Source organism: Pseudorasbora parva, chromosome 2 (assembly GCF_024679245.1).
Source record: "Pseudorasbora parva isolate DD20220531a chromosome 2, ASM2467924v1, whole genome shotgun sequence".
Taxonomy (NCBI): Eukaryota; Metazoa; Chordata; class Actinopteri; order Cypriniformes; family Gobionidae; genus Pseudorasbora; species Pseudorasbora parva.
In genome coordinates this window covers 57,791,931-57,807,120 of record NC_090173.1, presented here as the reverse complement: position 1 = coordinate 57,807,120, position 15,190 = coordinate 57,791,931, and the positions used below count along the sequence as shown (strand labels likewise).

At 38.4% G+C, this 15,190-nt stretch overlaps 1 protein-coding gene across 1 annotated transcript in view; it reads right to left on the bottom strand.

Annotated features, from left to right (window-relative positions):
- LOC137047676 (voltage-dependent T-type calcium channel subunit alpha-1G-like) overlaps positions 1-14,741 on the bottom strand; it is a 35,256-nt gene extending 20,515 nt beyond the window's left edge. The window contains 2 exon segments of the mRNA XM_067425502.1: positions 11,933-12,489; positions 14,697-14,741. Of these exon segments, the coding sequence (XP_067281603.1) occupies positions 11,933-11,940 (8 nt within the window). The 5' untranslated portion in view covers positions 11,941-12,489; positions 14,697-14,741.
- Positions 14,742-15,190: the final 449 nt, after the last annotated feature.

Below are 15,190 nucleotides of genomic sequence, written 5' to 3'. Positions count from 1 at the left end.
CTTAAAACGCTTTTTTTTGCCCGTTTGCGTTTTTAGTGTTTTACTTACACAATTAAATATATATAATGCAATATTGAGCGTTTGTTCTATTTCAGCTGCGAAAATCGTTCACAGCAGAACCGCAACGCGTCTCACAGCAACGTGGGTAAATGAACGATTCAGTGTTTGAATGAATCGTTTGAATGAACGACTCAATGACTCGCTCATTAAGACGGCCACCTGCTGCCACCTACTGGTGGTTTAATTTGATCTTTAAACATACTTTCCAACATGTCTTATTTGTCTATTCAAAACTACAAATCTCAAAACATTATTTAATGCTGTTGTAATTTTTCAGTGTAAATTTTTTATTTTGATTGGTAACAGCCCTTATAGTGTCTTATTTTAATTTAATGTATTGATCAAAATTACAAATATAAAATGAAACATGAAGCTTAGCCTATATTTAATAAGATTAAGGGAAAATGCCCTTTATAAAAGGTGAAAATATCACAAATTTCAAATGATTCAATAAAAATAAAAAACACAAATATGCAGATTTAAATATGTCAAAGCTGACTGAACACTGGTGAGAATAATGCTTCAGAATAAATTATATTTACAACACACACACACACACACACACACACACACACACACACACACACACACACACACACACACACACACTTTTCTGGACAAGCTAATTTTTTACTTGGACAAGCTTGAACGATTTACTTGTTCGAAGGACAAGCACATGAACATGCTTAATGTCAAGCCCTGTATATTGATATTATTGATATATAGTGTTGAGTAAAATAATGCCGACCACAGTTAAGATTTTAATAAATAAATCTACCTCAGTTTAAATACATTTTTCACTTGTTTGGGAAGTGTTTGTCATGTTTTGAAAATAAAGGTTAGTTTTAAAACCACAGCTAACTGTTTGTTTTCTACATATTTCACTCAGGAGCAAAAATATGCCTTTAAACTTTAAAGAAATAAAGATTTTACATTTATCGATATCGACTGATATGCTAAATTATATCGTGATAATTTTTTTGGGCCATATCGCCCAGCCCTACACCCCACACCTGTTCTGACCTTCTCTCCATGTACCGTATTCATTAACATTAATCCAGGATCTTAATTGATAATTGATCCTGGGCTGTACCGAGTCTTTCCGGAAAAAAACGAGCGCCTGGAGGTGTATCGTGTGGGCGGAGCTAAAGAATGACGAGCGCAAAGCGGTGATGTCCTCAAGCGTGGAGAAACCCTTGTTATCGATCTCAGCTAATACAGATAATGATCCAGGCTGAAATAAATTGAACAGGAGAAACAACAACAGCAGGACGTCCGTCTCTGTGGTATGTACTGTATTTAGTGGCCTGTCAACATTTGTGTGTCTTTACTCGCAGTTTATGAGGACATGATTCGGTTTATGGACTATTGTATGTGACTAAACCTTAGCAGTAGCAAGCAAAACGGTTTTGCACGTCAGACTAGTGTAACGTTATATATAGAACAACAATGGAGTAACCGTTAGCGCATTTGAATGACGAAGCACGCGATCGCGTCGTTTACTGATGTTTACTCACGCGACGATAAGCAACAGCACAGACATTTGAAGCAGTTTTACTCACCGCCTGATTCCAAAGCAGGACCGAACCTTTATCGCTGGGACCGCTCCGTCAAAAACATACTTCTTGGAGTGTGGAGATCCACTTTGCATTGCAACTGAAGCGATGTTGTGAAGCTTCCCGTCATTTCTGCATTCAAATCGGTTCAAATGCAGCGCTGCCTTCCCGGAAGGCTGTGCTGAAGCGTTGAAGTCGCTTGATGTCAAAGTGGAGGAATGAAGTAGAGCCCGGCGCGGACTATAACCGACGTTAGTGTTCACGGACGACTGGATCTGCAGCTGAGAGCATTGTTGATGGGGCGTGCATTTCCTCTCTCGCTCTAGTCGCGCGCGCACCCTACCGGGAGAAGAGCCGTACGGCCCATACAAGGACCTTCCGCTATTAACGTCAAGCCGAGCCATACTCGAAAAAAAACTCTCCAAAACTTGTGAGAAACCGGAAGGAGTATTTTTGACACAGAAATACTCCATCAAACGTCCAACATTCGTTTTTGAAACTTTGTCTATGTTAAGGATGAGAATCCAAGTTTTTAACAGTGTAAAAAGCTCAGTATGCATGAAACAGCATTTCACCGCCCCTTTAAAGTTTCAAAGAAATATTTGTTGATATAGAATAGAAATGTGTGATGAAATTGTTTTAATGCTATTTGGACTACACAGCACAATGATTTTGTTTTAAATTATCTGTGTTTGAGAAGTCTGTTAAAGTCTTAAAGGAATAGTTCATTTCTTGGATATGGTGGATGTGTGATGAAATCGTTTTAATGCTATTTGGACTGCACAGCACAATCATTTTGTTTAAAAATGTTTGGGAAGTCTGTTAAAATCTTAAGAGTTGACATTTAATGGGAAGTGTACGTCTTAATGTTTTAATGTTATTTGGACAGCACTTAAGAAATGAGCAAGAGATTACATATTTCATGGGGAAAGTACAAGTCTGTTTTGAAATGTGATGCATTTGGACTGAAGAGCACACTTCTGTTTTATGACAGAACCTTTTGTGATATGATTTTCAATAAATATTGTTCATATTTGCATCATTTCATCATTGCTTTAAACTGTCTTTCCCTTGTCTCATTTAAGTTTATTAATTTGAGTTTAAACACAAATACTGTTGTGTTTCTGGCAGAAAGCGATCGTTTCTGTCTGATGTCTCTTAAGTCATCAATGTGTCTCAACGAGCCACAGGGTTTAATATGGATTCATATGTCTGTTTTTTACTCTCATAGAAAACATCCCATTGACACGCATTATACGAGCAATGGTTGGAGTTAAAAATCTTCATCTGTGTTCGACTGAAGAAACAAACACACCTACATCTCGGACACCCTGGGGGTCAGCAGACAAACATCACATTTGCATTTTCAGGTGAACTATCATTTTAAAGGGTTAGTTCACCTAAAATTTTAAATTCTGTCATTATTTCCTTTCCCTCATGTCATTCCAAACCCATCAGACCTTCGTTCATCTTCAGAGCACAAATTAAGATATTTCTGATGAAATCCGAGAGCTCTCTGACCCCTCCATAGACAGCTATCTAATTTAAGGGATACTTCAGCAGCGTCACTGTGGAGCTCCGAACGCGGATTGAAAACAAAACCGGAAGAGAAGACAATGCTGAATAAAGTCGTAGTTTTTGTTATTTTTAGACCCACATGTACAGTCCCTGACAAAAGTCTTGTCGCTTATCTATTTTCTAGAAATACCTGATGTTAACCTGACTTTTAATTAATTCATTGGTGTTAGAAATAGCTCATATTAGAAGATATAACCCTCCCAAATGATGTTTAATGCACTGAAATAAATATTAAATCATTTAATCAAGACAGAAAGGTCAAATTTTGGCAAGACAAAAGTTTTGTCGCCTATACAGAAATTGAACAAATTTACTGCAAATACAAAAATATGTCAGCAAATTAAGTTGTGGTGCTGTGAGATCCAAATGTAATATCTTGTATGACTTCCATGAGCTTGAAGGACTGCATCCATGCGGTTTGGCAAGGATTCATACAATTTATTGATGAAGTCATCAGGAATAGCTTAGAAAGCAGTCTTGCATGCCTCCCAGAGTTCATCAATATTCTTTGGATTCGTCTTCCATGCGTCCTTTTTCATCCTACCCCACATATGCTCAATGATGTTCATGTCTGGTGACTGGGCTGGCCAATCCTGGAGCATCTTGATCTTCTTCGCCTTGAGGAACTTTGATGTGGAGATGGAAGTATGCGATGGAGCACCGTCCTGCTGCAGAATTTGGCCTCTTTTATGGTTGGGAATATAAGAGGGAGCTAAGATTTCTAGGTATTTTAGACTATTGATGTTGCCTTCCACCCTGCAGATCTCTCACACGCCCCCATACTGGATGTAACCCCAGACCATGATTTTTCCGCCACCAAACTTCACTGTTTTCTGGGTGAATCTCGGATCCATTCGAGCACCAGTAGGTCTCCTGCAATATTTGCGGCGACTGTGGTGTAATTCAACAGAAGATTCATCTGAAAAATCCACCTTCTGCTTCTTTTCCAGCGTCCATCCTTCTAGCAGGCTGTGGGCCTTGGCAAATGCCACACGGATTTTCAATTGTCTTTTGTTTAGTACTGGCTTCTGGGCACTGATTCGACCATGGAGGCCATTTCGAGACAGAATCCGACAAACTGTTCTGGTTGACACAGGGACTTCAGGTGACCAGGTCTCGTGGAGCTCTGCTGCAGTGGAAAGTGGGCTGGCCTTGGATATTTGAGCCAACAAACGGTCCTCTCGAGCAGTTGTCTTGTGGGGTCTGCCTGACCTGGGCTTGTCAAAAGCGTCTCCAGTCTCTTCAAATCTTTTTTTTATCCTCTGTACTTGACGCTGAGACACATTGAAGGTGTCTGCCACATCAGCAGTGGATCTGGTCTTCAGCCTCTTGATAATCAAAACTTTAGTCTCAGGGTGAATCTTAGGCATGTTTGCAGAGGTCTAGTTGCAGTTGATGTGAAGGTCTAGTGTACTGGGGTTCTTTTTATACACACTTGAGACCTAATTGATCCAATATTAGTCACAGGGGAAGCTCATATGACAAGGCGACAACACTTATGTCTTTGCAAAAATTGACTTAATGGGCTTTACCAAGCTGTGAATATTAGAATACTTTTTGAAAGTTTAGTTTTTCACTGAAACATTATCACAAAAGCTGGTGGGATTAAAATGAGCCATTTCTTATAAAAAAATCTTGATTAGAAATATATTTCAGCGGCACTTTAGGTCAATTTGTACACAAGCGACAAGACTTTTGTCAGGGACTGTATTTTGGATGCTTCAAAAGACTCTAATTAACCCACTGATGTCTCATATGGACTACTGTGATGGTGTTTTCATTACCTTCTGGACGTGGACAGCACGTGGGCATACACTTACATTCAAAGGACCGAAAGCCTTCGGACTAAATCTAAAATATCTTAAACTGTGTGTGAAGATGAACGGAGGTCTTACGGGTGTGGAACGACATTAGGGGGAGGAGTTAATGACATCATTTTATATTTTTAATTGTTTTCATTTTTGTTCATCCATCAAAGTCTAGTAAATCCAATGATCTAAATGATGATCCAAAATATTTTCAGTCTTGAAAAAGTATGTAAGCATGTAAAGATGGTACAAGTAATAATTATGAATCAAGTAGTTTAATCAAGTAGTGAGTGGCGTGCAGCAGAGATCGCAAATCATTCAGCTCTTCAAACCAGCATAATTCAGTGAGAAATGAAAATTAATGTTATTCTGCATGACAAAATATTTTGCAAACGTGATAAAACTATATTTCTCCAAATATGCACGCTGTTTGGCAAGATGAACAACGCGCCGACGTGATAAGAGAACGTGAACCACCCAACATGCGATACAACAGAGATGTGCAATTCTAGATCGGGGGAAAAGCGAAGGGGTTTGAGGCTAGTCTCGACCGCGCATCTGAAGCACAGAGCGACGCGCGCTGGGGTGCCGTGACGATCCGCGCTGTCTATCACTCGGCAGCTAAATCTATATCTGTCCAAATAATCACACTGTTTCACTAAGAGCCCGAACACATGCGCTTTAGTGCATGGCTGTGACCACAAATAAAACGGAGAGGACGTGGCTTTTGTTCATTAGCCTACAGATTGGTTATTTTGCACTCCTGACATAAATTAGATAGTCAACGTTTGCAGGTTCGGCGTGCGATTCCTCAGGTGAATTCTACTTTACCGAGCCTTTGTAGCAAAGGGTTCCACAGACGGCGCCGGTTACAGCTCGCTCGGCGCCCTTTACGTTACTTCATATCAGCACAACGCCTAGCTTTCCTCCTTGACTTTTCCGCACGCTGCTTCCAAAACTTCCCCACCATGTCTCTACAATAATGATGGAAGACGAGCCTGAAGAGGTGACTGTCTCATGCATATTAACTACATTATCTTGTATGAATACTACAGCGCAGGGATTGGACTGAATGAGCTTCATGTCATGAATATATATCGAGAATCGCTTGGAGCGGTCGACGTCAGCATGTGCCCAGCAGCCCATACTTGGGCCGAAAAGCCCGCGCCGACGTCAGCATTTGTGACTGTATAACAGGGAAATCATATAGGGCAAATAGATAAGTACAAGGTAAGAGAGATGAGTTTTACAAGATTTTCTACCCACTCTCACTTTCTACACTCTCTCTTTTTAAACAATTCATCTAAACATAAACATTTAGTCATTTTTACTTAACTTACCAGCATGTTAATATAAACCTACCTTACATTTAAACACATTTGGAACAGAGATATTGCAAGGAATCTTTCAGCTCAGGGAAAGTCAATAATTACCAGAAACTTAAGTTTTAAAGGGTTAGTTCCCCAAAAATGAAATTTCTGTCATTAATTACTCACCCTCATGTCGTCCCAAACCCATAGGACCTTTAATTGTCCTCAGAACACAAATGAAAATATTTGTGTTGAAATCCGAGGGTATCTGATCCACACATAGGCAGCAATGTCACTGCATCTTTTGAGGTCCATAAGGGTATTAGAGACATTGTTACAACCCTCTACATGACTGCAGTGGTTCAACCTTAAAGGGTTAATTAACCCAAAAATGAAAATTATGTAATTCATTACATAACCTAATGTTCTTCCACACCCATAAGACCTCTGTTCATCTTCAAAACGCAGTTTATGATATTTTATATTTAGTCCGAGAGCTTTCTTTCCCTCCATATATACATATATATATATATATGTGTGTGTGTGTGTGTGTGTGTGTAAATTAATAAAAATATAAATAGATAAATAAATGTGATAATAGGAAAATAAATAACAGAATAAAAGACTTGATAAAATAAAAGATTCATTTTTAATCAAATAAAATGTTGAATTATATCTTAATTTATTATTTTCTGCTTTTATAAAAAATATATTTTTAACTTTTATTTATTTGTGTATTAATTTTAGTATTTATTTTTACATTTATTTTTATATTTATTTATTTATCCATTCATGTTTTGTTTTTTTTACATTGATTTATTACCATATGTAGTTATTTTTACATTTGTTGATAGATTATTTTATTTTGGAAAATAAATAAATAAATAATAATTCATGGAAAAATAAAAAGAAATGAATCAATCGATCAATAAATGTAAAAATAAATACATGTGGGAATAAATGTAAAAAATAAATAAATGCATAAATAAATAAATATAAAAATTAATAAAATAAATAAATAAAAGTTAAAAATATTTTTTTTATAAAAGCAGAAAATAATAAATTAAGGGACAGATAATACAATTTTTTTATTAAAAAGGAATCATATTTCATATTTCATCAAGTAGTTTATTCTGTTATTTTCTTATTATTACATTCATTTATCTATGTGTATATTTATTTATTTATTTATTCATTCATTTACTTATTTTTAATTTCTGCAGGGTTGATCCTCCAAACCTCCACTGTCCATGTCCAGAAAGGGAATAAAAACACCATCAAAGTAGTCCATATGAGACATCAGTGGGTTAATTAGGCCGGGGACACACTGCAAGCGTGCCGTGAGCGTCTCGGCTGCGTGGCGTGTCCGTTTTTATTTCGGCTCCCATGTTAACCGGTTAGAGCTTGCATACTGCCTGCGTCAGCCGCGCGGCTCACACGGGGTTCAAGCCGCGCGGAAAACCCGTGCATGCTTCAAATAGAAGAGACGCCTATTTTTCACGCGACACGCGAGCGTGTTGGAAGCGTTTCTAGGCAAAATAGCATAGGAAAAGATGTTTATATGCTATTTTGACACGAATACATATTAATAAATGGCATTTTCATGTTTGAAAGTCTTTAGGTTAACATAAATGCAGATATAGGCCTACTTGTAATAATAAAAAACAACATAATTATCGATTTTGAAATATTAAACCTGTCAATACAGAACGAAATATTCTGTAGCCTATTTTGCCGTCAATACCATGGATATATGTATGGTCAATAGGCTACTGCTGACGTTCTCTTTGCTGTATCAATAGGCAATCTATTTATATTTAACATGAAGTATAGGGCTTCCCAGCAGCAGCGCCGCGTCAGACACGCTTCTGGTGTGCAAAGACAGAGAAAACGCCAGGCAGCCGCCCGCGGCTAAAATAACAAACACTACGACTACAGAGCCAGCACTTGGACGTAAACACTGATGCTCTGCAGAGCAAACAAGGTATCAGAATAACAGGCCAGACTAATTTGTTGAATAAAGACATTATTTTTGTTTGTTTTTTTGCACACAAAAGTAATTCTTCATTTGCATTTTTCACTTCATTGATTTCTTCAATTTATAACATTGAAGGGTTAGTTCACCCAAAAATGAAATGTCTGTCATTAGCTCCTCCCCCTAATGTCGTTCCACACCCGTAAGACCTCCGTTCATCTTCACACACAGTTTAAGATATTTTAGATTTAGTCCGAGAGCGTATGCAAGTCTATGCACACTACATATGTCCATGTCCAGAAAGGGAATAAAAACATCATCACAGTAGTCCATATGAGACATCAGTGGGTTAATTAGAGTCTCTTGAAGCATCCAAAATACATTTGGGTCCAAAAATAACAAAAACTACGACTTTATTCAGCATCGTCTTCTCTTCCGTGTTTCTCAAATAAAGATTAAAACGATAATGAGTAGGGCTGGGATAAACGATTATTTTTTAAACGATTAATCTAGTGATTATTTTTTCAGTGCATCGATTAATCTAACGGTTAATTTTTCCTGCCCGATTCGGTTTCGATTCGATTATCTCCCCATTAATTGCCTAATAGCAATTTCTACATGTTGATTTAATTATCTGAATGAAAAAACTAATTCCTTAACATTGCAAATATGTTTATTGCTCTTAAAATTCCAAAGTAAAAGACAATACAAGAGCAATGCATTCAATAAAACCTTGAAAGCATAAAGTACACACACACACACACACACACGCACACACACACACACACACACACGCACACGCACGCACACGCACACGCACACACACACACACACACACACACACACACACACACACACACACACACACACACAAATAAATAAGTATAAACCAACAACAAAGAAACACAATATACGATTTTTCTATGTATGCAACTCAGCCTACAGGCTATGCCCATCGATTAAATATTAACAAGTAGGTTAATCAAATCCAGGGACACACTGCAAGCGTGAGCGTCTCGGCTGCGTGGCGTGTCCGTTTTCCCATGTAAACAGGTTGGAGTTTGCACACTGCCTGTGACGCGCGGAAAACGCGTGCATGCTGGAAATAGAAGAGCGCCTATTTTTTACGCATAGCATAGGAAAAGATGTTTATATATCATTTTGACACGAATACATATTATTAAATGACATTTTCATGTTTGAAAGTCTGTAGGTTTACATAAATGCAGATATAGGCCTAATTGTAATAATAAAAAAACGACAATTATCGATTTTGAAATATTGCAACTGTCAATACTGAACGAAATATTCTGTAGCCTATTTTGCCCTCAATACCATAGATATGTGGCTACTGCCGACGTTGTCTTTGCTGTATCAGTAGGCTATTTATGTTTAACATTAGGAATAGGGCTTCCCTCCAAATCAATAGCAGCAGCAGCGCCGCGTCAGACCCGCTTCTAGTGTCCAAAGGCAGAGGAAACGCCACACAGCCCCGTGGCTGACCCGCAACAGAAACGCCACGCGCATCCGCGGCGCCAATATTCCGTTTAAAACCGGAATAGTCCTGGGATGAAACTGCTCACTTAGAGGATGGATACCCTCGGTCACATCAGCGCGATCAGACATTGAACATTTAAAACAGCTTATTATGTAGGTAGCCAATGTGCCCGATGCTTTCACTTGATGCAAACGTTTGTTTTTGTGATTAAAATACATAAAATATTACCAAAACATCTGTCTTCCTGTGTGCAGAAATTTGTTTATGTAGCCGTGACAACAAAACGCGTGCGCGCACGGATCAAGCGCTCTTAACACAGACGATGCTCCGTGCGCGCCAACCCCATAGACTGTGGCCAACCCGCAAGCCTTGCACTTCTGAAAGTCTGAGGAGCCACTCGTGTTGCTACCATAGATATCCATAATAAATAATATACTTAATTACATAATATACTTTATTATGTATATCTATGGTTGCTACTACTCTCCGGGCCCCATTTTTATTTTGAGTCTTACGAATCGACGCGCATATTTTGCGTAAACGTATTTTTCGCGTTGTCCCAGCCCTAATAATGAGTCATGATTCGGATCGCGTGTCAAACTGGCAAACTTTGATGATGTTTTCATTACCTTCTGGACGTGGATAGCAAGTGGGCATACACTTACATTCAAAGGACCGAAAGCCTTCGGACTAAATCTAAAATATCTTAAACTGTGTTCTGAGGATGAACGGAGGTCTTACCGGTGTGGAGCGACATTAGGGTGAGGAGTTAATGAAAGAAATTTAAGAAGAATTTTTTTTTGGGTGAACTAACCCTTTTAAGGCCTAGTCCACACGTACACGGGTATTTTTATTACCGGAGTTTTTCCTCATCCGTTTTAAAAAACAATCGCGTCCACACAAGCATGGTTTAAAAAAAAAATCTGTCCACATGAGAACGCAAAACTACGCTATGATTGGCTGCCTGATTTCCACATGGGTCCCATTCACTGCACCGATGCACACTGCACTGACTGAGGGATGCCATGGGCTCAAGTGAAACACTTCCTACAAGTTCCTTTGCTTTGGACTCAGTGACAGGTAACTGTATACACAGGTGCAGGGCCGAAGTGGACTGTAATAGCTTCACACACTTGCTTTACTATTTTGTATTATTGCATTCTGGCGCTTTTGTTCAATACAATGAAATAGCTGAACATGTATCTGTAGGATATACATGTGATAAGCGCTGTTAGTGGAGTCCACCGCATAGACTCGACTCACGTAAATCAAAAGGAGATGCGGAAAATCTGATATCAAACAAAGGAGAGAACGGCGCGCACTTCAATTTAAAAAGCCGAAATCTCCGGTTTCACCATCTACACGACAACGCTGTAACCGGAGTTTCTAAAAATCTTCACCCTGGCTGGAGTTTTCAAAAAAGTCCGGTTTTAGTAACCGGATACAGCGTTTGCGTGTGGACGAACAGCCAAACCGCGTAGAAAAAGCTGCGGCTTTGAAAATACCCGTGTTCGTGTGGACAGGGCCTAAGATTGAACCACTGCAGTTGTGTAGATGGTTTTCACAATGTCTTACTTGATAGACATCTCAAAAGATAAAGGGACATTGCCTGTGTTTGGATCAGATACCCTTAGATTTGATCAAAAATATGTTAACCCTTTCAAGCACGAGATGAAAATATTCTAGCTGACCCCCCAGAGTGAGTTATTTAAGGCGACCATTATTTAAGGACGTTTGCCCTTATTGTTTTTATGGCGACATGTCATGTTTGTCACACAACACACTGCAGCCACAATAACACTGTATGACAGGTGGACTGCTATCGTTTTGTTTTTTCCTTTTTTGTGTAAAATATTCACAATCTTGCTTACCATGTCATCAACTATCTGATATTCTGATTCTCAAATATGTGCAAGTGAGTGCGTTTTGACATTTAAAAACCTTTATCAATGATCTTTATCTTGATCTATAACGCAAGATGGGTGCCACCATCTTAGTTTGCCCTGCAGAGTCCTGTCAATCAGATTTACAGCATGTGAATTCATCAGTTACTCATAATCATACAAATTGATTTGCATTTGTGTTGCTTTGTTGTTTTACACCAATCTCATCCTGGACAGCCCTTCAATAGACTCAAGTCTACTTACTTGTTCATCGTAGTCTTTTAGTATTGCAGCAAACTTGTTGCCACTGACACCACTCTTTGCTGCCTTAGCTCTGAAAAGATCCAGAAGCTGTGGAGTAAGTTCATCCAGCGAGGAGTAAAATGTTTGCAGCAGATTTTGATTTGTGATTCTGTGAAACTCTGCAAGTACCTACAACAATAAATAGAAGGAAAAAACAAGAAACAAACCCATGAAAATGCTATTATAAATTTAAAAATAAAATAAAACACAATGCTATTCTACACTGTAAGTAATCTTTGAACACTAAAGGGTGCATAGAAGTGCATAAATGAAGAGGGACAAATGTAATAAAAAAATACACAAATGTCATTTATTTCATCATTTACTCACCTTTGTGTGTTTACAAACCTAAATGAAATAAGTCGGCCATTCGACTGAGACTGCCTCGCTCTCGGTAACTGAGGCACTGAGCCTCGTGGTTCCATCCCAAAGAGGCATGAAATCGCTCTCACGGACATTTTCCTGGACCGTTCCCACCTGGTGGAATGACCTGCCGATCTCTATTCGTGCTGCCGAGTCTGTAGCCATTTTTAAAAAACATCTTAAGACACATCTTTTCCAATTGCACTTGACCAAAAAGCGCACACTCCCGGATCATATCTACGTCTCTCATCCGGATTTGTGCCTTCAGGCGGGTGTGTTACATAGTTATCATAGCTATCAGAATCCGGTGTACTGTATTTTGCGTATGTGAGTTTTTGTTGTAGATGGCTATTGCTGCGCGTTTAGCTAGAATGCCATACAAAACCAACCCATTGGGCCACTGAATCTGCATTAACGACAACAGCTGGGGCAACAGCCTTAGTCCTAATGGGTTATCATAGCTATCAAAATCCAGTGTTCGGCATTTTGCGTACGTGTTTTTGTTATAGGTGGCTATAAAAAAAAAAAAAAAATTGTGTACTGTGCTAATTAACTGACACTTCTTACAGCTCTTACAGGTTGTTGGCCTTGTCTGTTCCGTTGCTTCTATTACTCTCCCCTTTTTTGTAAGTCGCTTTGGATAAAAGCGTCTGCTAAATGATTAAATGTAAATGTAAATGTTATGACCCTTTATTAGTTTAACCTGGCTGTTTACCAAACGATTATCCTCAGACTAGGATTGCCACCCGTCCCGTGAAATACGGAATCGTCCCGTATTTTCAGGAAAAATGGCGCGTCCCGTATCAAAGCAATACGGGACGCGATTTGTCCCGTATTTTACATAGGTCCATCCGCATTGTGTGAAGACACGTCCTATTCTGCCCCTAATTGGGTCGCTGCCGTCGTTGGTTTGTTTGATTGGTTTATTTCAGGTTCACGGGCCGTGAATCACGGCCAATCAGAGTCAGAAGAGGAGGAGACCCCGCCTCGCCGGTTCTTTTCTATATGGGCAGAATCCATTCGAAACGATGGCGGAGGCAGGTCCAAATACCCCATCTCCTCCTCCCCCCCGCGTCCAGCTGTAAAAGTTTCAGAAAAGAAACACAAGCGATGCAGAGGTACAGACGAGAGTGGGAAGAATTAAATACTTGGCTGGAAAGTGTCAATTGCACAATTTGTCGGCGAGTGTTTTCAGTGGCGCACGGTGGCCTGTCAGATGTGAGACAGCATGCATCGGGAGAGCAACATTCACTAAATGCAAGAGCTCACCGAAATCAAAGCACGGTCACACAGTTCTTCATACCTCAAGCATCTCCTGAGGCAGATAGTCTAATGTTTTTTTTTTTTATCACCTCAATTTTTTGATTGATAACGTTAGATTTCATATGCTGCCTATTAAGAAATAATGTAGGCTACATTAATGATGTTATGGTATGATTTATTTATTAAGGTTAAGTTGTACAGTCAGACTCAAACATTACTTATTACTAAGATATATATATATATATATATATATATATATATATATATATATATATATATATATATATATAATACATATTTAATCAAAATAGGACCTTTTAGGAATAAAATAAACAACTATTTGTTATCCTTAACAAATTTAAATAATTGCATCATCCAATACTATAGAATTACCAATAGACTATATAAAAACGGAATAATACATAAATATATTTACTTAACTTACCAAAAATAAAAATGTTGTTAAGTGTTTTATTAAAATAAGAAATGATTGTAGATATTATATAATTTACCGTTATTTAGGTGTGGTTTCACTGTTTGGATGGTGTTACTGCAAACAATGACAAATATTTTAGTCAAAATCTTTGTTCACAACACTATTAAATTACTCGAGTTAATTTGTAATTTCTTATCCTTCTCCCCTCTAAGGTTACAGCAGCTGAGCTTGTTTTTCATTGTCATAGCTGTGTATTATACTGAGTGCATCTGTTCACACTGATTTCAGATATCCTATTGTAATGTCCATTGGTATCAATCTTAATATATATGCAAATTATGAAAACATGTTTTAAGTTCCCTAAGGTGGCAACCCTACCTCACAGACTGAAAGAGAAAAACGAGTTCCTCTCAGGTCTAAAATAACTGAATGAAAATATTCAATACATGAATATTAACCAGTTAATAACAACTAACCAACTCTAAAAACACGTAAGTTAAGTTAAGTCCGGAGCCAATTTCTGTCATCCGTTTAATGAAAACATTACTCAAAAACTCGACGTTTTTCAAACAAAATAATATTTTTCAATAAAATAAATAAATACAGAAAATAAAATAAACACATCCGACCTGAAAATTGTGTGTTTAAAATGGATAAACATACCGATCACAAGAGAGAGTCCATAACGTTCCTGCCGATGCTTCTGGGTAGATCACGCGCATAAAAACGTGCGCGCGACACCTAAACAAGACAAGACGTGCTGCCCAGTGGGTTCATTGATAGTGTAGGTTTATATGTTGAACATTAATCTTGTTCAAATAGACGCTTTATTAAGCAGTACATAAAGTGTTGAATGTCATTTGAAACATCTGTGTATTTAAGAAATATTGCATTTATTTGACTTCAGCTGTGATAAAGTTTGCAAACGCAGTGCAAGCGTCAGCACGGGAAGCAGAAAGTGTCCGACTTCACGTCTCCGTTTGCAGCTCCTCCTCCCCGCCGGCACTCGGCTACTCTCGCCGATCGCATGCATCCAGCCGCAGCCGATGTCCAACACACCTTAAGCCTAACTGATGAAGATTTAACTGATTAAATCCTGACTGATTTTTTAAAAATTTTTATTGCAGAACTTGTATATACAAGATCAGGGAAATGAA